This window comes from Penicillium cataractarum (genome assembly GCF_028827025.1).
Source record: "Penicillium cataractarum strain IBT 29864 chromosome Unknown utg000009l, whole genome shotgun sequence".
In the NCBI taxonomy this organism is placed as follows: domain Eukaryota; kingdom Fungi; phylum Ascomycota; class Eurotiomycetes; order Eurotiales; family Aspergillaceae; genus Penicillium; species Penicillium cataractarum.
In genome coordinates, this window is record NW_026622745.1 from 3,928,196 (window position 1) to 3,946,935 (window position 18,740).

The window sequence follows — 18,740 nt, forward strand, 5'->3', positions numbered from 1 at the left end:
AGGGGTCCCCCCGAACTCCTGAATCTGGTACCTGACCAGATCTACACCGAGTCGCACCGACTAACCACCGATTTGCCGATATCCCCACAGTGGCGCCTATATAATCCAGACTAAGCGTGTACTGTGGATATGAACTAGTTACCTAAATTGGTTTAGTCTGGGAGCCTTACTTAGTATGTACGATGTGCCCAGTGCAGATCCACAAAAAAAGAGCCACCTTATTCCGAGCTGGTTACTCGATAGGGATTAAACCCCAGCCCGACGAAATCCCTCATTATTTCCAAGGTAGGGCTAGAGGACTCAGGGCATCCCTTAGATCCACCCCAATGCACAGTCTTCCGTTCTCCGCTTACTTTATCGTCACATTGGAGACTGAAGATGCCAAGCGAAGCTTCGACTGGCTTGGGCACAGCCCTGCAGCTTGGAGTTATAAGTAGCTCGATAACCCCCGCCCAAAGATGAAAGCATCAACTTGTGCAGCGTTGTCCTCTTCAGAGCCCGTCATCTCTCTTACTGTCAACCAATTCAGCAACCGGCTCCATGAAGACTACAGCACTCTTGGCCTTGGGCTTCCTCGGCACCGTACCATGTAAGTCCCTGATATACACTACGGATATTCCCATCCGCCTTCTGGGTTTGTAGAATATGAATACTAAAGAAATGATTCACACTCAGCCGTAGATGCTATCCCTGCATCGGTTAGTGGCAAGCAGGTTTCGCGAGCTCTGGATATCAGGCCTCGCGCTCTCCCAAATGCTCCAAATGGTTATGCCCCAGCTCATGTTACCTGTCCGTCAAGCCGACCTACTATTCGGTCCGCTTCAACGCTGTCCTCTGAAGAGACAACGTGGCTTAAATCTCGACGACAGAAGACCGAAACTGCCCTAAAGGATTTCTTTGGCCATGTCGAGATTGACGATTTCGATGCGGTCAGCTACATCAAGAAACACTCGGGCAACTACTCCGCCCTGCCTAATATTGCTATTGGCATATCAGGCGGTGGTCTGGTAGCATGCCTGAATGGCGGTGGTACCATCAAGGCCTTTGATGAGCGCACAGAAGGGTCAACTGCCAAGGGCCAATTGGGTGGTCTCCTGCAATCATCGACTTACTTTTCTGCCCTCAGCGGTGGCTCCTGGGCGCTCGGCTCGATCTATATCAACAACTTCACGACGGTGTCAAATCTACAAGAGAACCTCTGGAATTTTACAAATGAAATTGTCCTTGGCCCTTCTACGATGTCACCTGTCGACTTCTGGGCAACCATATCGGATCAAGTCAAGAGCAAACGCGAAGCTGGATTTTCGACTGGTGATCCTGACTTCTGGTAAGCCGGCCTTCTCTTCGGGGCCACAAAATCTTATTAACTTCCTCTCTCAGGGGCCGTATCCAAGGCTATCAATTCTTCAATGCCAGTGATGGTGGTGTCGACTACACCTGGTCTTCAATCGCAGAAACGCAAGCCTTCCAAGATGGTGACATGCCACTGCCGTTGGTAGTCATGACTGGAAATCATCGTAACACATCAACCCTCGGTACCTCGCCGAAACAATACCCAATCTATGAGACTACCCCTTGGGAGTGGGGTACATATGATGACAACATCTACGGCTTTACACCTTTGGAATATCTTGGGACTCAGTTCATTGATGGTGTAGTCCCAAGCAATGATACTTGCGTCCGTGGCTTTGATAATGCGGGTTTCATCACAGGCACTTCAAGTGACATTTGGAATGAATATGGGCAAGACCTTGTCTACTATTTCGAGGCTGGTATGGAAGGACTTTCATCAAACTCCACGGATGCGGAGTTGTTCAAATACATCATTGAAGAATTCCTCAACGCCACGAGCTCGACCAACTCGACTATCAATGGGCCTGCATATTACCCCAATCCCTTCTACAAGTACAACACGGCCACATCACCAGTTGCGGATGAAGTTGACCTTGTTGTACAAGATGGAGGCGAAACCAGCGAAAACATCCCACTTTACCCCCTCATCCAAAGAAAGCGCAACGTGGACGTAATTTTCGCTGTTGATTCTCTCGGAGGCGACAGCGACTACGACTGGCCTACCGGCTCAGCATTGGTGGCCACCTACAACCGGACCCTGCTGAACGTGGCTAACGACACTTCTTTCCCTCCTGTCCCGGATGTCGACACTTTCCTCAAGAACGGGCTCAATACTCGCCCAACATTCTTCGGCTGCAATGCATCCAGCCTATCCACCCCGGCACCTTTGATCGTTTACCTGCCCAACCACGACATTAGCTTTGCCTCCAACTACAGCATCCACACAGAGAATTTCACCGATGCCGAGCGCGATGCCGTTATCATGAATGGCTACAATGTTGCTACTCAGGCAAATGGTACTCTAGATGACGAGTGGTCGACCTGCGTGGGCTGTGCGGTACTGAGTCGCTCCTTGGATCGCACTGGTACCACCGTCCCTGAGGCGTGTACTAAGTGCTTCCAGCGTTATTGCTGGAATGGTACCGCTTCGAACCAAACCACGACGAAATCTTCATCGACTTCCGGCTCTTCGTCGGTGCAAGGATCACTGGGTGCGGCGCTGTGGTCTGCTGTATTGATGATGGGTATGGCTGTCCTGGTGACGGCATAATCCCTCCATCTTCCCAGTGCGTGTGAATCAGATAGGTGAAATGGTGGGGATTTTCGTCAAATGTTACGGATTGTATCTTTATAAGACATAATTAGCAGGTCTTCAATGTTTCTTATATTCTGTTTGCTTTTAATACATCAATTTCAGTGTATTCTCACCATTTCAAATCCCACTTTTTTAACAGAACTATGATGGAGGCTCTTTTGTAGTCAGACCAGTTTCAACGATCAAACCTTAGCATATTAAGCCCAATTACTCTCCAGGGCCAAATTTCCACGCCCTTTGTTCGGCCCAGGCTACAAGGAGACAGCACTGACCAGCCCCTCGGACTTAAAGACCCACATCCGAAAGCCGAAGATAATAGGGCTGCTGTGAGCTATTTAATCACTTTCAAGCCAATTCGTCACCAGGCGCATTGGTACCCTTGAGTATTTGCGCATTGGGTGGCTGCACATTAGGTGCTCACATTTAAAACACAAAATCATGCGACTAGTAGCTATAGGACAAATAAGTTGAAACTTAATAATTGATTCCTCGGATAAGAGCGGACCGCTATACTGACGAATATAAGCAAAATCCATTATACACTTCGTAAAATTGACCACATTTTTGTTCTCCGTAATAGCGACTAGACATCTCGCCCGTATCTTTATTAACAACATAATCCAAGGGTATATCCCTTTTTAACATAAACGTCTTTAGCTATTAGCGTGAACATGATTAAAACAAAAGAACAATGCAACGGCCCCCGAAATCTGCCAGATCATACATCCTCGGGCTTCGGCTGCTCCTGCTCGAAATCCCGAGGAACTGCAGCTCCGGGGGTCACGAAATCGCTCTCCAGGATAGCCATCCATCCAAAAGCCACAGCAATAGCCAGAGCAATCATCTCTTCCAGAACAGACATGCACAGAGAGAGTGTGAGACTGCTATGGGAAGGGTTGCCACTGAGGGCGGATTGGAAAATCTCATAATGGCCCAAATCAGCGATCGCGGCGTAGATCAAGCGCACTGCATAGAAGGGAGCAGAAAGAGAAATTCCAATGAAAAGCTTCTTCTGGAACCGTCGCAGTGTGCCCTTAGTCTCGTTGAACAGCCAAGCAGTCGCCGCCATGATGACGACAAAGACGATGAGAAAGATGATCATGGCTGCCTTGAGGAGCGCGCTCATGTTGCCCGACTTTTCGGTTTTGTCGACTCCAACAATTGCGATAATAAGAGCAACCAATGAAACAAGCGACAAGGATTTGAGGGGTTTGGGGGGGATTCGGTATTCCACATCACTAGAAACACGATTGTTAGAATGTGTCCTCCGATCAGGGTGGTTCATCGTCCTCAACTTACATTTGTTGTAGAATACCCATATACAAAAGCGACTGTGGGGCAATACCAATCAAGTTACACACAACTGCGGCAATCTTGAGGTTGGATGAGTTGAAACTGAGCTGGGCCAGTGTGCATATGCTGCCGACGATGCGGAGCAAAGATAGGATGACGGCAAATCGCCAGGTATGACGGCCAGCTCTCCATCCTGTTCGTTTCCAGACATAGAGTGAAGAAGCAAGAAGAAATGGGAATACAATCAACTGAAGGATGGAAATGTCGTCTGAGTAGGTTAATTTCCCCATTGTCGTAGTTGTATCGAATTGAGCAGAAAAGAAGACGGGGTGGTGATTGAGGCTCAATGAAATGATGATAGAAAGAATCTGTTGTGGACTACTTTCACGACAGGGGAATCGGCCTATTTATGCACTTCTAGGTATCTCTCTCTCTCATACAGACGCCCATTTTAGCCTCGGGGGCTACTTCTTCAAGCCGTTAAATTCGCGCTTCAAAGATAGAAAGATCATCCTAGTCAACGCAAACTTCCCAGAAAGAGTCTAGCACGTATCAAAAGCGATCCACTTTCAGAAAACTGCCTTGTGAACTCTTCAGTCCTGAAGATACCGAGCCGACCAAGGTGGGACTATAGTACACTGCCTGGCCTAAACCAAGCCGACGGGGCTTACTGGCGCACTTTTAGCCCCATGTATTGTTATCAGCTACGTGGAAGCGAGTGGGGGCGTCGAAGGTAATGCGCTCCGATACTATATCAGTATCCTCTCTCTATGATGTGTAGTCAACACCTTGTTTCATAACTACTTAATTTCAAAGGTTTCGTTGCGCTGCGCGCTACTGCAAGATGCCCCATCGGCTGCGGTTCGTCTAGAGCCGCCAGACAGATAACCGAGCGCGCTAATCTTAATTAAGTAACCAGCTCGGTGGGGGCTTGGGGGCCAGGTTTCATTTTCGACATCGTTGATTTGCTCATTCTCAATTGACACAAGCTTCTGATCGGCATTCCGGGGTTCCCAATGTGGTAAACAATTCTTAGCCACGTAACCGATGCAAACCTAAGAGATCGACGGGACAAGTTCGAGACCTTTAAACGTAAATTAATACCCTTCTGGCCAATCACAACGCATAATGACAGAAGGCTTGTTTTGGCCCCCAAGGATCTCGGCCTGGCATGATCGACATAGCTTTATTTACTTTTTAAAGACAGTCGGAGTCTGAAGATAACTGCGACTCCGTGATGAAAAGATCTGCAGTACTTGCAGGGTAGAAAGCTTGTTGATGGGTTCAGGAAGAATGTCATAAATCAAATTATTTCAAGGCCGTTTCTTGAGGTGTTCGAGGGTCTCTTCTTGTTACTTTTATAAACAGTTATACTTAGATCAAGCAGATTCAAGCAGAAGAGAGAGACCAAAAACGCAATAATAATATGAGTAGTTAAATGACACAGTCGTAACCCTTTAGCTAAGCTGCAAGAGCATCCCCGGAGATTCGTCCTTTATGTAGTGTGACCCTTTAAGTAACTAGGCTGCCAGGATATGTATAGGTCATTTCTAACCGAATCCTTATAGCCGTGACAAAGGCCCTATCTCTTGTCAGGCCATCAGGTACCCATAGTGGGAATAGATCTATAGTAGATCTCCTATACATAACAGATCCCGCTAGAGCATTACGGTTATGTTCTCTCGTTGGGAAGATTTATCCAGACTAGTTAAGAAAAAATAAACTCTTCGAGAGGATTGATTGGCGGTGTGCTGATCACTCAACAATAATACTGAGGACTCAACAATTGGATGCGGATCTCGCTTTCTCCGAACTGGTTACCTAGAATGGCTTAGTATAGGAGCTTCCCTTTTTTGGCCCCCACGGCAGATCCCATAAATCAGAAGCAGAGCAGTTATTAACTAATGAACTTATGCCGGAAGTTAAAAAAGCCTTCCCTAGTTATGCCGAAGAGATTACTGAATACGGATTCAGCAGGGATTGACTTCTCCGTGCTTGATATGCTACGTGACAGGTCATGGTGAGATGTAACCCATCGGGTGAGTCGGAGACTCGAAACGCCCAGACCTCTTTCGTCAATGCGCCTTCTGGGGGCTGGGAGGACAAGCTGTCGGGTCACTTTTAGTGGCGGCTGGTGGGTATGTTCACGTAGGTGGGCATGCTGGCAAGGTTAGACCACCTTTACAACTACGGGATAAGCGACTGCTCATGACGTGATCAGAGATTTGAGAACTTGATGAAAGCAACCGCTCACTAAACCAATGCCAAACTCCATATTATTTTATCCCCTACGGATTTACTTTATACCCCTGCGAGATTATATCGCAGGAAGTAGGTAAGTTTAGGTAGTTAAGTTAGTTAGTGGTAAATAGTTAGTAAGCGAGATTAGGTCCAATCATTTTTTAATCCTGCCTAATAAATGGACAGAATATTCTAAGCTTGAATCGTTAAAACCTCCTAGTGGGTAATAGTTTCTGGTATCTGTAATGACATATTTTGGGGTAGAGAACCAAAGTTCTTCGGTTAAAAGTCGCATCCGATTCTCGTCAAAAATAGGAACATATTTAGTACCTACTATCATGCCTCGTAGGCATGTTCAATAATTATGCATCCGGCGCAATGATCCTTTGTTTTTCGGGTACTTTGTGGGGCATTTCCCCTCGTTCCCAGCAGGCCAAAGTTACTTTTATATTAAGGGCACAGTCCCCCCGCGGTGATAATAAGTTCTCTTCTGCGAACTTCTTGCTTTATTAGGAATTTCCCTTTGATCCTTTGATCCACGAATCGTCATGATATACAGAGGAAAACCAAGTATGGGGTGTGCGTTGTGCCGGAAGCGACGGCTGCAAGTAAGTGAACACATCAGGACAGGATAGACAACTGTTAACCAACAGCGTACAGTGCGATCAACGTCGGCCATCTTGTTCACAGTGCTTACGAGTTGATCAAGAGTGCTCCGGATATCGAGATCCTGGTACTTTGAGGGTCTATGACCAAAGTGCGGAAGTTGCGTCCAAAGCTCAAGCTCGATATAGTGCCGGCCGTAGGTCTGGTCCTATCAAAAAGGAACCCACTGAGGAGACGCCTGCTATACGACCTTCAGCCCGTTCGCCTAGCTCAGGGGACCAGCGAGCAAAGTCTTATGTCATTCCAGATGATATTGACATTGACAAACACCATGGCTTGCGTTTGTTTTTGCCAACCCTACTGCAGAAAGACCCTTCTCCTGAGTTAAAGGGCTCGGCCAAGGATGTAGGGTCATTAGGTGTACCCCGCATGCTTCAAACGGTAGCTTTGAGCCCAGTGATACGTGACCAGATTTGCTCGCGCTATCTCGCTACCTTCTGCTATGGCAGCGGCGAATACTACAGGAATGTTGATAGGAGGCAATTCATTCTGACGGGCTTAGCTGGGCTCCCTCAGAAAGGCCAAATGTTAGAAGAGGCATTGTCGGCATTGTCATGTGTTTTCATAGGCAAACTTCATGATGATAAGCAGCTCTTGCGCTATGGGCTCCAGCTATACAATCAAGCAATTCAAAGGATGTCAAAAGCAATCAGTCGCAAGAGTTACACTGATGAGCTTATTTATACTTGTTTTATTTTCCAGCAAATCCAGGTGAGCACTAAGCTTTCTTTTTGTGCTGTTATCTAATGCTAATGGACTGTTCGTTTTTTTAGATTCACTATTGCCCATCTAGCCTCACTGAATGGGTGGCCCATCTCGATGGGCTAGAGGCAATTATGAAATGCTATCGCCCAAAAACGTTTACGAGTCCGATCTTGGCAACTATCTATGGCCCGAGTCATAATCTGAGCATAGTACTCGCTGAATTTATGCATCTCTCTCCAGACGCTATTGAGTGGCTTAAAAAGCCTAGAGGAGATGGAATACTGGAAAAATTGATTGCATATATGGCAGAAATATCACGCATTGGCGCTGCCGTTGACAATACAGATGTTTCCGATCATGAAGCATATCAGTCTCTTTTGGACAACGCCTTGGACGTCGAAATGGGCGCTCGGGACCTTGATATCAAGATCAATCATGGCATCCCCGGGGAGCCCCCATTATACGCTCGTGATGAATTGAATACGAGAATATCCCCAGCAGATGACCTGTTTGGTCCTGCCTATCGCTTCTCCTCTCTTGAAGATGCCACTCTTCGCATTCTTTTCTGGCTTTTGTTATCGTTTACTCATCCTCTTATCTGCTATTGCCAGAGTGTTGTTGGAGCACAGACGCCTGGTCGGACCCCAATAACAAAACGCTCTCTCGAAGAGAAGGCAAACAAACTTGCTGCATTTTACGTCGGCAAGACCATTCGCTGTCTTCCATACCTTGGTCAAGTTAAGATGAGTCCATCAGGTCTCCACTATGGGCTGCTCGTTGCCATCCAGGCCTCGCGGGTGTACTCCCACTCCAGGGACCGTGTGCGCTTCCTCTGGGTGCGGGATCTTTTTTCAACTCTACAGCTTGCAGGGTTTGATTATGTGGAACGATTTCGTGACATTTCTGGCGCCTATTGGGCTGAAACCCACAGACATAATGTTTTCCGGCTCGTAAGTCACAGGGAAACAGTCAAAAAGAGTAAAGAACCTGTCCAAGGTCACCGTTGAAGCGGCAATTATCCCACCGAGTGTGGCTCTCTCCAGGATTAGCATGGCAACGTGGAAGCCCTTAGTGGGAAAATCTGACCGCGCTTGATACAAGATGAAGTGATTTGGATTACAGTTACTGTAGGTAATATTTGGATGGCTATATCAACCCCTGCTTCTTAGCATCGCCCACTTTTAGTCGAAGGGAAAATGGTAACACTCAATAAAGACCTTGTGTCGAGTTACGCAGGATACTATATGTAAAAATGAACGTTGTCAAAGAATTTTATTGGCTCAAGGTGGAAAGGTGCGTACACTGTCTGGACAACGCTAAGCCGATACTACAGTCGAATTCACAATTTATCGATTTGTATTACGTCGACCCGGTAATATAAGATCATAGCTAATATATGCGTTGAATATGGTAGTATTAATTGTCATGTAACGTAAACGAAGTAAAGTCTCGTTACATGTTGGCTGAGCTAATGCTCGAGAAATTAACTATCGGCTTCGTGTTGTCCAAAGGTATCATAGACGAGGGGCAAGTTACTTGAATATAGTATCTTTCCCCGCTTCATAGTGTGATTTACTAATATAATATTTCGATAAAATACAAGGATATCGTGCAGGCTACAGGAACTAGCTTACCTTTGTCATTCTGGCTAAAGGTACTGAGTGGTCAGATTCCTACCGCCTGCTGCAAACAATTGTGTTGACATTTGACCTTTCAAGACGCGTGTGATGAAGCTGTCAGTAAGTAAATAGATCGCGGTAATACGCAGCAGCAGCTGATGAACGACGGGACGGAGGGAGATGATCGATCCTAAGAGGTGGGGCTGTGTGCATATATTGGATCGTATATATCAATAGTCAATGCACGATTCATCGGATCACGAGTCCCAGCAACATCTCTTTCAGGGGAAGAGAATATATAAGCTCCAAGATGTTTCTCGACAGTGTTGATCTCTCTTCCCAATTTCATTGCAATCGTAAGTGTCCAAGTATTTCAATTCTACAACCTACAAGCAACATGAAGGCCGCTTTTGCTCTCGGCGCCTTGGCCGCTCTTTGCCAGTCAGCCTTCTCTCTCAGCGAAGGATCCTATACGATTGGTTCCGCCGCTCTCGATCCATCTCTGGTCCTGAGTGAAACCACGGCAAATGATGGGCTCCTCGAGTTCACTCAGAAGGAGGATGACCACCCTGGTCAGACTTGGTTACTCTCTCGCAGCGGCTCGAGCGATCGTGATTTCTTAGTTGAAAACATCCTCGGCGGCTACCTCCACTGTGGTGACAAACCAGACTACCCCTGCTTTACAGCAGAAGATCCCCGGATCTATACTCTCGAGTTTGCCGGCGAAAACAAGTATCAATTTGTTGCTCAGGGCTCTGGTTACTTCCTGCGTGTCAATGAGAAGCGGGAACTTGTGCTTGCTGTCTGGGACCAGAGCCTGAACGAGCAACTTTCCCTGACTTCTACTGCTTGAGGGTAAGTTGATGCTGACAAGAGGCGTGAAAATCCGTGCTAATGATTTTGTTTAGACCATACTACCAGTATGCTCCATCACAATGCCGATCACGCGAGACTGCTTGCGATAATAACGAAGATCCCTATATACCTATCTCAATTTTATTTGAACTATGTCAGCTGTACTTATAAGTAGATATCATGAAATTACTTAAGATTATATTCTCTTCTTCACCATGTCCAAACCTGCCAGATTCCTCGGCCTTTTTGTGGTGGCATTGTCATCGCTTTTGATAATTTATGGCACAGCACTGTACTGCGGAGGAAAAGGACTCTGTAGCCGTAGAATATCTAGATTAGCCTGTTTTACAGGCCTTGAGAAAGAATCTCTGTGTTCTGAAACTGATTTCGATCTTTGCTCTAGCCATGTAGCCATGTACATACTTCGGAGTCTTCGATTAAAACTTGGTCCGTGCACCCGACGCGAAAATCCGCGTCAGACACGCGTAGACTTGTCGAGACTAAGTACTCGTCGAGAATACAGTTGATTCCCAGCGGAGTTCAGAGTCTTGCAGAAGGTTGTGGAAGAACTGCTGTGTCATTTAGAGAGTTGCTGTTCTGTCTACTTCTCCCAAGAATCTGGTTTTTGACAAATTCTCACCCCTGGGGATGACGTCTGACTTCTCCTGGATCGAGATCTAGCACACACTCGTTTACACACTCTTTCTTGCCTATACATTTTCAAACCTGGTCGCTCGTGCAATCATTTTTCAAGGACCTCTCTCTGCTCGCAATGTCTGCGGTGGACTCGCCCATAACACCTACCGATTCCCGGGCTGGGACAATCCAGCCCGAGTCGACCGTGCCCTCTTCGCCGATGACCGAGCCTACCGATCAGGACCCGAAAGATCCCTTGGAGAAGGATACGGATGCGGAGAAACATGAAGATGGAGGGAAAGAAACAAGCGTGCTGAATGGCGACGCCACAGAGGCGACTGAAGATGCGGACGATACAGAAGGCATGGATGTCAAGGCAAAGGCCTTGATGCACCTTCTCAAGACGAGCTCGGTAAGCTGCAGCTACTGTATGACCGTCTCGCTAGAGCCGACAGCTAACCTTCCTTCGTTCTATAGGTCTTTGTTGCCATCATGTCGGAAAAGATGAAGAAACAACAGGAAGAGGCTAGGCAACGGGCCGCCACCCAGAAACGAGATGCCACCGAACAAAAGCCCAAGCCAAAGCCCGCAGCGAGTACTCGACGCGAAACTCGAAATAAAGTCAAAGAGGAACACACTGCCGAGGAAACTACCGGAGATGAACCTGTCGCGAAGCGAAGAGGCCGCCCTCGCAAGAGCGGAGCCAATGGGAACACAATTTCCAGCTACTTTCAGAAAGCCGATGTCAAAGTTGAAGAGGATAATCCCACTGTTCAAGAGGCACTTGAGCAGGCAGCGGAGGATTATGAGGCCAATCCGACTGCTCTTGGTGAACAAGAGCTTGTCGCCACCCAGCAGCCAGCTCTGGTAACCGGCGGCAAGATGCGCACCTACCAATTGGAGGGCCTGGAGTGGATGAAGACCCTCTGGATGAATGGACTTTGCGGTATTCTTGCAGACGAGATGGGTCTAGGCAAGACCGTACAGTCTATTTCAATGATTGCTTTCTTGAAAGAGAACAATGTCTCGGGTCCTTACCTTATTGCAGCGCCGCTTAGTACCTTGAGCAACTGGATTGACGAGTTCAAGAGATGGACTCCCGACATTAAGACTGTTCTTTATCACGGCACTAAAGAGGAGCGCGCGGCCATTAGAAATAAGCACATGAAACCGCGTGATCAGGGAAAGATGGATTTCCCGGTCATCTGTACATCTTACGACATTTGCATCAATGATTCAAAGTTTCTTGGACAGTACCAGTGGAGGTACATTGTGGTGGTAAGTTCTAGAATACTCATCCTGACATGAACAAAGCTAATCGAGTCTACAGGATGAGGGCCATCGCCTCAAGAACATGAATTGCAAGCTCATCAAAGAATTAATGACATACAACTCTGCTAATCGATTGCTCATTACTGGCACGCCATTGCAAAACAACATTTCTGAGCTATGGTCGCTCTTACATTTCTTGCTTCCTGAGGTTTTCAATGATCTGAAGAGCTTCGAAAGCTGGTTCGACTTCTCTTCTGTTTTAGATGATTCGGGCAAGGCAGAAGTCATCGAGCGCCGGAAGCGCAACTTGGTGACTACCATGCATTCCATCTTGAAGCCGTTCCTCCTACGACGTGTCAAGACCGACGTGGAGCACTCTCTACCCAAGAAGCGAGAGTACATTCTGTATGCTCCGCTTACTCCTGAACAGAAAGAGCTTTACAGAGAGATTTTGAGTGGCACCGGACGTCAATATCTTGAAGGAAAGGCTTTAGAGCGTCTAACAGCCAAGAGCTCTACCCCTACTCGCTCTAGCAGCCTGAAGCGTCGTCGCAGCAGTGATGGATCAGAGACGCCCAATAAGAGTCGGCGCACAGCTCGAGACAGCGAGCCAGCCAGCGGCACGGCTTCAGCCAGACGGCGCAGAGGACCTCAGAGTTACAAGGATATTAGCGACCGAGAGTTTAATTCTAAGCTGCGGAAGCTTGAACAAGGAGTCGAGGACGAAGAAGAGGAGTTAGACGAGCCGAACGATTCCGAGATTGAGGAGATTGAGCGGGCAAACAATCTCAAGCTTGCAAGTACGTTCGCTACAGCTATTCTACATTTATCATGCTTTGCCTACTAACACATTAATAGAGAAAGAAATCAGCCAAAAGAAGATGATGAATCCCATCATGCAAGCCCGCCTGGCCTGCAACTCTCCCCACAACTTCTACTGGCCTTGGATGGACGAATCCTCGACAGTGGACGAAACCCTTGTAACTGCGTCCGGCAAGATGCTTCTCCTTGACCGTCTAGTACCCTATCTCTTCAAAAAGGGACACAAGATTCTCATCTTCTCCCAGTTCAAGACACAGCTCGACATCCTTCAGGACTGGGCGACGCAACTACGCAACTGGCCTTGCTGCCGCATCGACGGCGCAATCGCCCAGGCCGACCGACAGGCGCAAATCAAGGCATTCAATACGGACAAGAAGCACAAGATCTTCCTGCTTAGCACTCGTGCTGGTGGACAAGGCATTAACCTCGTCGCTGCGGATACAGTCATTCTTTTCGACTCTGACTGGAACCCACAACAAGATCTCCAAGCTCAGGACCGAGCACACCGCATCGGACAGACCAAGCCCGTGATCGTGTACAGACTCGCGACCAAGGGCACCGTCGAGCAGACTCTTCTCGAGAAAGCAGATGCCAAGCGTCGTCTTGAACGTCTGGTCATTCAGAAGGGCAAGTTCCGGTCTCTCCTCGACACTGGTAGTGCCCATGACGTTGAAGAATTGAGGAAGGCCCTCGGCGAAGATGAATTCGAGCGCTTCGAAACAGGCGCTGATCCCGCGGCTATTCTTTCGGATGAGGATCTTCAGATCCTTACGGATCGGAGCGAGGAGGCTTATGTCCGAGCTGAAAAGGGTCTTGGACAGAGTGGACCGGCTTTTGTTTCTGTTGAAACTAAGCGTGATGCTGGCGAGTCTTTGATGTCCTAAGACTACATCCTTTTTTTGGGGGTTTTTGTATGCTTTTCGTCCCGAGCCTGGTGGTCGGTGTTTTATTCGGGAGTTTTTCATTGGCGGTGGTCTGTCTTAAAAGGACTTGGTCTTGTTTCCAACTGTATGAGTGGCTTTTGTGGGCTTTTTGCTGCTGTCATGTCTTTCTTGCTGGGATTTGTGGCAGTGGAGTGGTTCCTTCGTTGTACAATACGTGCTTTTAGACTTCGCTAGAGAGAGCTAAATCCATCTTCACTGACAATAAACAAAAATTCCATTAAGCGCCTGGAGCTCCTCGCCAGAACTATGGCTGTACATGAATATCAACGGTCAGAAGGTTAAGGTGTATGGAAGTATGCCAACACGAGTGACAAGAGTATTTCAATGCTCAGCGTCGAGACCTCTCCTCTTCAATCTCGTGGCGGAGATCAGCCAGGACACCCTGCCGCTGAGAAAGGTGACTCTTCAAACTCTCAACCTGTTCACCCACAGTCTTAACATCCTCCCGCGCCCGTTCCAAATCCTGGCCATCCTTCGCCCGGCCAACACCCTCTCGCAGCTCCCGGAGCTCCCGCTCCTTGTACTCGAGCAGCTGAAGTGCCTCCTTCTTGATCAAGACCCAGTTAGGTCGGCCGTCATTACGCGGCCGATCACGTCGAGTCTCGGATGCCTCTCGAGCGGATTGCAGCTTAGCCTCCATCTCAGCGAGCTCCCGGCGCAGCCGAACCTTCTCCCACTCCTCGTCCTGAATCGTTTCGCTAAAGTCCGTGCCCTTGGGTTGATACGAGCCTTTGCCGCCAACGCCCAATCGGCTCAGATAAGTATCGCCGAACTTGGCCTTGCGGCCGGTTCTTGTCTCCTGGCTGCCGTCGGCGCCCCAGCGCTGTGCGGGGCGGGCATTGTTATCGATTTGGTAGTCGATCTGGTTGCTCTCGAAGGAAGATCGCAGGGAGGCTGGGATGGTGCGCGGGATGCGGAAGCCCTCGTGGCGGTAGTTGAGGATGTGAAGGAATGCGAGGGTGGCGTCTTTATTGATGGCTTGGGATGCGGAGGGGTTGACGAGGTTCCATGCAGAGCGGATGTCGGTGTCTGGGACATCGAGGGACTCGTAGAGTGGTTGTAGAGATTCAACTGGAGGTCTTGGATTAGCGATTTGCTCTGAAAGTCTGAGAGTCTTGTAGGGACTAGGGATTCTCACATGTAATATCGCCTCGTTGGGTTCGGCTGGAGTTGTAGATCTCCTCGTACTTCGACCTATCGGCAGGCTTCATGTACCAGTCAAATCCATCTTTCAATCCTAGAGATTCGTCCTCATCCTCTATCCGCTCAAATTGTTCCGGGCGGTGCAATGCCCGCGTGGCTTGGACGAGATGTGATTTGGATTCGGGGACGAGCCAGTCTGGCAGCACGGGCGGGACTTCTTGGAGCTCCTGTAGTTGGGCACGTTCTCGTTAGCTTCGTCGCTCTGCCTCGCAAACTGTAATTTCCATGCGGTACATACGCCATTGACAAGGTCGAACACTAAGCGCATCGCGACGCAGAATTCCTCAAAGTCCAGCTCGCCATCGCCGTCCACGTCCGCAATATCCCAGACCTTCTCCAGCTGTTCATCGCGCAGGCCACTGTTGCGCAGCACCGAGGCAGCCTGCGAACTGTTCAGGTGTGACTGGCCATTCGAGAGCGAGGAGAAGATCTCCCAATACCGCTCAATCTCCCATTGCTCGATCTTCTTATTCGACATGGTGTGGTTGTAGGAATTGGAGTTGGAGGTTGGATGATCCGGGAGTTTGGGGGGTAAAGACGGACTGGCCCGCTGTCTGCTGTCCGCCTTCAGGGGATCTGAGGTCATCGTTGTTTACTGCGCGCTAATCTTCAATACTACAGAGTATATAGACTGTAATGAGCTGGTTGAAATACATTTGAATTTTTTACGTATATTTGTGGGCTAGTTTGGAACTACAATTTCTCGGGTGACTATTAGATATGCATCATTAGTCTATAGGCAGGATACTCGTTCCTATGCTTTACCTGTAGAGTACTCCAATCAACTGGTTTCCCCTTCAAAGCATAAACGTGGTCGATAGAGCAAAAGACTGGATCTCTATACATCGAAGTTGGTAAGATGGCCGAGTTGGTCTAAGGCGTCAGGTTAAGGTCCACCTTAACATAAAATCCTGATCTCGTTTACGGGGCGTGAGTTCGAATCTCACTCTTATCACTCATTCATTTCTTTTTTTTTCACATCATGTGGCACCCTTCCTTTTGGTTACAAACATGGTTTATTTTCTTTTTAGATTTTACTACACTCGTTGAATTATGTCTAAGACGAATTATCCCTATGCCACAACCTTACGATAGGTGGTGGGAATATGTTGTTGCCTAGATATGAGTACCTAGTTGGTAGGTTCCTGGCCTGGGCGGAAATATATACATGCGAGGATGTAGACATACACTAAGCATTCATATCAAGTCATTGATGACCCGCACTAGATTAAAAAGACAATAAAGATCCACATAATGAAAACCCCTAAGCATGATACAGCTTAAATCCATACTAGCAAATATATAAGTCGTAGCGTGATAGGCCCTCATGGATGTTGAACACGCTCATGGAGTACTCGAGACATCCACCCTGATATACTAGGAATCTTTCAACTTGCGACTAGAAGTTAACGCATCGCGAATCAACTCCTGAAACCACGATGGAAACCCGCAGATGCCACTGACAAACTTGAATCGGCCAGGTAATATTAGCTGGGCACTCTCTCCAGAATAAAGCTGGTCAACGATAGCATCCGAAACAGTTTCTGGTTCCAGACAAAAGTTCCTCGACTTCTCATCTCTAGTAATAATGTCCACAAGAGGGGCACGAGTAAGTGTTGGGTGGACAATTCTAGGTTAATGTTAACTCACGGACCAAACCGTGTACTACACGAGTAACAATAGGCATTTACGTACGTTGTGCGAACCTTCGGAGCATTATACCGATGTTTTAGCTCCTGCGTAAGCCCTTCGTGGAAGGCCAAGGCTGCTGCCTTTGTACACGCATAGCTCACGTTCTTCCCTTGCGTAATGAAGGAGGCCATGCTCGCCACGGCCACGACATGACCATGATTCTGCTTGACCATGGCGGGAAGGAACTCTCTCACGAGGCGGAATTGGGAGAGAATATTGATGTTGAATATCCTCTCGGTCTCTGCGGTCGGTTGGTCTGTTATCAGCATGTCGTTTCCGGCGCCGGCGTTATTGATTAAATCTGTTGGATTGCCGTGTTCTCGGCGAATTTTCTCTGCGACTTGCTCAATTTCCGCTGATGATGATATGTCCGTTGGGTAGAAGAAGACATTATCCGCTATGAAATGTAAGCAACTCCTTATCCGATTAAGGTTAAGAGGGTAGATACCTGTTTTCTCCAAGGGAGGTTGTATATCGAGGATGATGACTTTGGTGCCATCGTTTGATAAGCGTGATGTTACCGCAGCTCCAATTCCACTAGATCCTCCAGTGATGACCATAAGGTCTTTCGTCGAGTCCCATTTGGTATTCCCTGTAAAGGCATTGAGGTATCGCCTCGAAAGCCATCTATTGGTTTGGTAGAGAATTCCGGCCCCCAACAGAACAGTGCACCATTTCTGGGCCCCATGATCACTTGCAAAACTTACTGAACCGAACAACCAATTCGACTTTGCAGGTTCCCATCTCAGAATCAAGAGTAGTCCACCCGTGACAAGCAGCTGGAGGAGAATTTTGAGAGGCGGGAATAGAGCCTCCAATGTAAGCCCTTCCCTGGGTAGTTTCAATAGCATGGCTGTAGGATGAGTTTAGTCCAGATTGAACATAGGAGAGTTAAAGAGAAGAAAGAGGCTCACAGCCATCAATAATTCCGAGTCGAGCGATACTAATGAGACAAGACACTCTTTTCTGGGTTAGGCCTCCGGGTTATGTACATTACGCCGGGCAAGGCTACCTCCGACGTGATACGCTTATTCTAAGTTGAATCTATTGTGCGAGGCCAAAGTTGGGGGCGATAATTCGAGCTAAAATATGTTCATTTCTTGAAATTTCATTTTCATTGCCCGCAAATCACCACAATGAAAGTCGAGAGGATGCAGTTCATCAACTATTGCTAGGCTGTACCTCAGGAGGGGGACTCGCAGCGCAAGCGATCGTAAAACTCAACCTCGGTTCTTCCTCTTGTCTCCTTTCTGGAGCAGGTCCGCGAACTCGATGCACACATGCTCGTACCTTGTCTCTGCCCAATAGCCGTTGCAAGCGGGTACCTACTAGTACAAGAACTTCATCAGGGTTTGCAGGGACAGGATGGAAGGACGCCTCTTGTCCTATGTCCTTGCTACCGAGTTTGCTTGTAGACAGACGATCGGCAATCTCCAAGCCATCGTGGCTGCTATCATCCCGAATCAATAATATCAATGTACCGGTATCCATGTGTGCAGGGTTATACTCGGCTATCTCATTGTCCAGTTGCCGTGGGTCGTAGAAGTTGATCCCAAAGGACTCGGTATCTAGCTGAGGAGTCCCCGTCAAAGGGACGCTGGAGTTGAGGATTTCATCAGAAACGATCGAGAAGATGGTGTCTTTCAACGGTCTCCATTTCTTTTGCCAATATGTTAGTCCGAGGAATGTCTCGAAATGAGATACTGATGAAGCGTACATCATGCAACACGTTTATAGAGTCGCGAAGAGCCATGGGAGGCGGATTTTGTTGAATGTCTGCCCCTCGAAAGAAATAGATTGACTCCTTGGGAATAGGAGTGTCGCCGCGAATAAGTTCGGAGTCGAAAGCAGAATATCCTGTCGTTTTTCTTTTTACATCAATCGGGAGCTGAAAGAATTCACGAGCCTGGATGCTTTCAGTCTGCTGAAGTATGAGATACGAAAAGAGAGAATTACCGACTTTCTGCTTTAGTTCAAGAGAATGGGCACTCTTGAGATCGGGCGCCCAGAGACGAAAGACACCGTACCGAAGAAGCGCTTCTGTATGCTGGTGATCGTGGCTGGGTCTCTATCCCTAGATAGATCAAGAAGAGGAATACGGTCCATAGGTGTCATGTTCGCAAA

The 18,740-nt window shown here is 47.9% G+C and overlaps 8 protein-coding genes across 8 annotated transcripts; 4 read left to right on the plus strand and 4 right to left on the minus strand.

Annotated features, from left to right (window-relative positions):
- Positions 1–540: 540 nt before the first annotated feature.
- N7496_012028 (uncharacterized protein) lies at positions 541–2,623 on the plus strand (the record flags this gene model as incomplete). The annotated part of the gene is made up of 3 exons (XM_056704941.1): positions 541–589; positions 676–1,327; positions 1,381–2,623. The coding sequence occupies 3 exons, from the start codon at positions 541–543 to the stop codon at positions 2,621–2,623; spliced, it is 1,944 nt and encodes a 647-aa protein (XP_056550901.1).
- Positions 2,624–3,386: 763 nt separating this feature from the next.
- On the minus strand, positions 3,387–4,251 carry N7496_012029 (uncharacterized protein; the record flags this gene model as incomplete). Its single annotated transcript, XM_056704942.1, has 2 exons — positions 3,387–3,906; positions 3,968–4,251. The coding sequence occupies 2 exons, from the start codon at positions 4,249–4,251 to the stop codon at positions 3,387–3,389; spliced, it is 804 nt and encodes a 267-aa protein (XP_056550902.1).
- A 3,624-nt stretch (positions 4,252–7,875) lies between these two features.
- On the plus strand, positions 7,876–8,580 carry N7496_012030 (uncharacterized protein; the record flags this gene model as incomplete). The annotated part of the gene is made up of 1 exon (XM_056704943.1): positions 7,876–8,580. One exon carries the CDS (start codon positions 7,876–7,878, stop codon positions 8,578–8,580), a length of 705 nt encoding a protein of 234 aa, XP_056550903.1.
- Positions 8,581–9,589: 1,009 nt separating this feature from the next.
- N7496_012031 (uncharacterized protein) lies at positions 9,590–10,045 on the plus strand (the record flags this gene model as incomplete). Its single annotated transcript, XM_056704944.1, has 1 exon — positions 9,590–10,045. The coding sequence occupies one exon, from the start codon at positions 9,590–9,592 to the stop codon at positions 10,043–10,045; it is 456 nt and encodes a 151-aa protein (XP_056550904.1).
- A 774-nt stretch (positions 10,046–10,819) lies between these two features.
- N7496_012032 (putative SNF2 family helicase/ATPase PasG) lies at positions 10,820–13,661 on the plus strand (the record flags this gene model as incomplete). The annotated part of the gene is made up of 4 exons (XM_056704945.1): positions 10,820–11,095; positions 11,161–11,961; positions 12,014–12,755; positions 12,814–13,661. The coding sequence occupies 4 exons, from the start codon at positions 10,820–10,822 to the stop codon at positions 13,659–13,661; spliced, it is 2,667 nt and encodes an 888-aa protein (XP_056550905.1).
- Positions 13,662–14,049: 388 nt separating this feature from the next.
- On the minus strand, positions 14,050–15,402 carry end3 (cytoskeletal adaptor protein SagA; the record flags this gene model as incomplete). Its single annotated transcript, XM_056704946.1, has 3 exons — positions 14,050–14,792; positions 14,860–15,091; positions 15,163–15,402. The coding sequence occupies 3 exons, from the start codon at positions 15,400–15,402 to the stop codon at positions 14,050–14,052; spliced, it is 1,215 nt and encodes a 404-aa protein (XP_056550906.1).
- Positions 15,403–16,301: 899 nt separating this feature from the next.
- N7496_012034 (uncharacterized protein) lies at positions 16,302–17,467 on the minus strand (the record flags this gene model as incomplete). The annotated part of the gene is made up of 3 exons (XM_056704947.1): positions 16,302–16,554; positions 16,620–17,013; positions 17,065–17,467. The coding sequence occupies 3 exons, from the start codon at positions 17,465–17,467 to the stop codon at positions 16,302–16,304; spliced, it is 1,050 nt and encodes a 349-aa protein (XP_056550907.1).
- Positions 17,468–17,777: 310 nt separating this feature from the next.
- N7496_012035 (2OG-Fe(II) oxygenase family protein) lies at positions 17,778–18,731 on the minus strand (the record flags this gene model as incomplete). The annotated part of the gene is made up of 3 exons (XM_056704948.1): positions 17,778–18,275; positions 18,334–18,656; positions 18,716–18,731. 3 exons carry the CDS (start codon positions 18,729–18,731, stop codon positions 17,778–17,780), a joined length of 837 nt encoding a protein of 278 aa, XP_056550908.1.
- Positions 18,732–18,740: the final 9 nt, after the last annotated feature.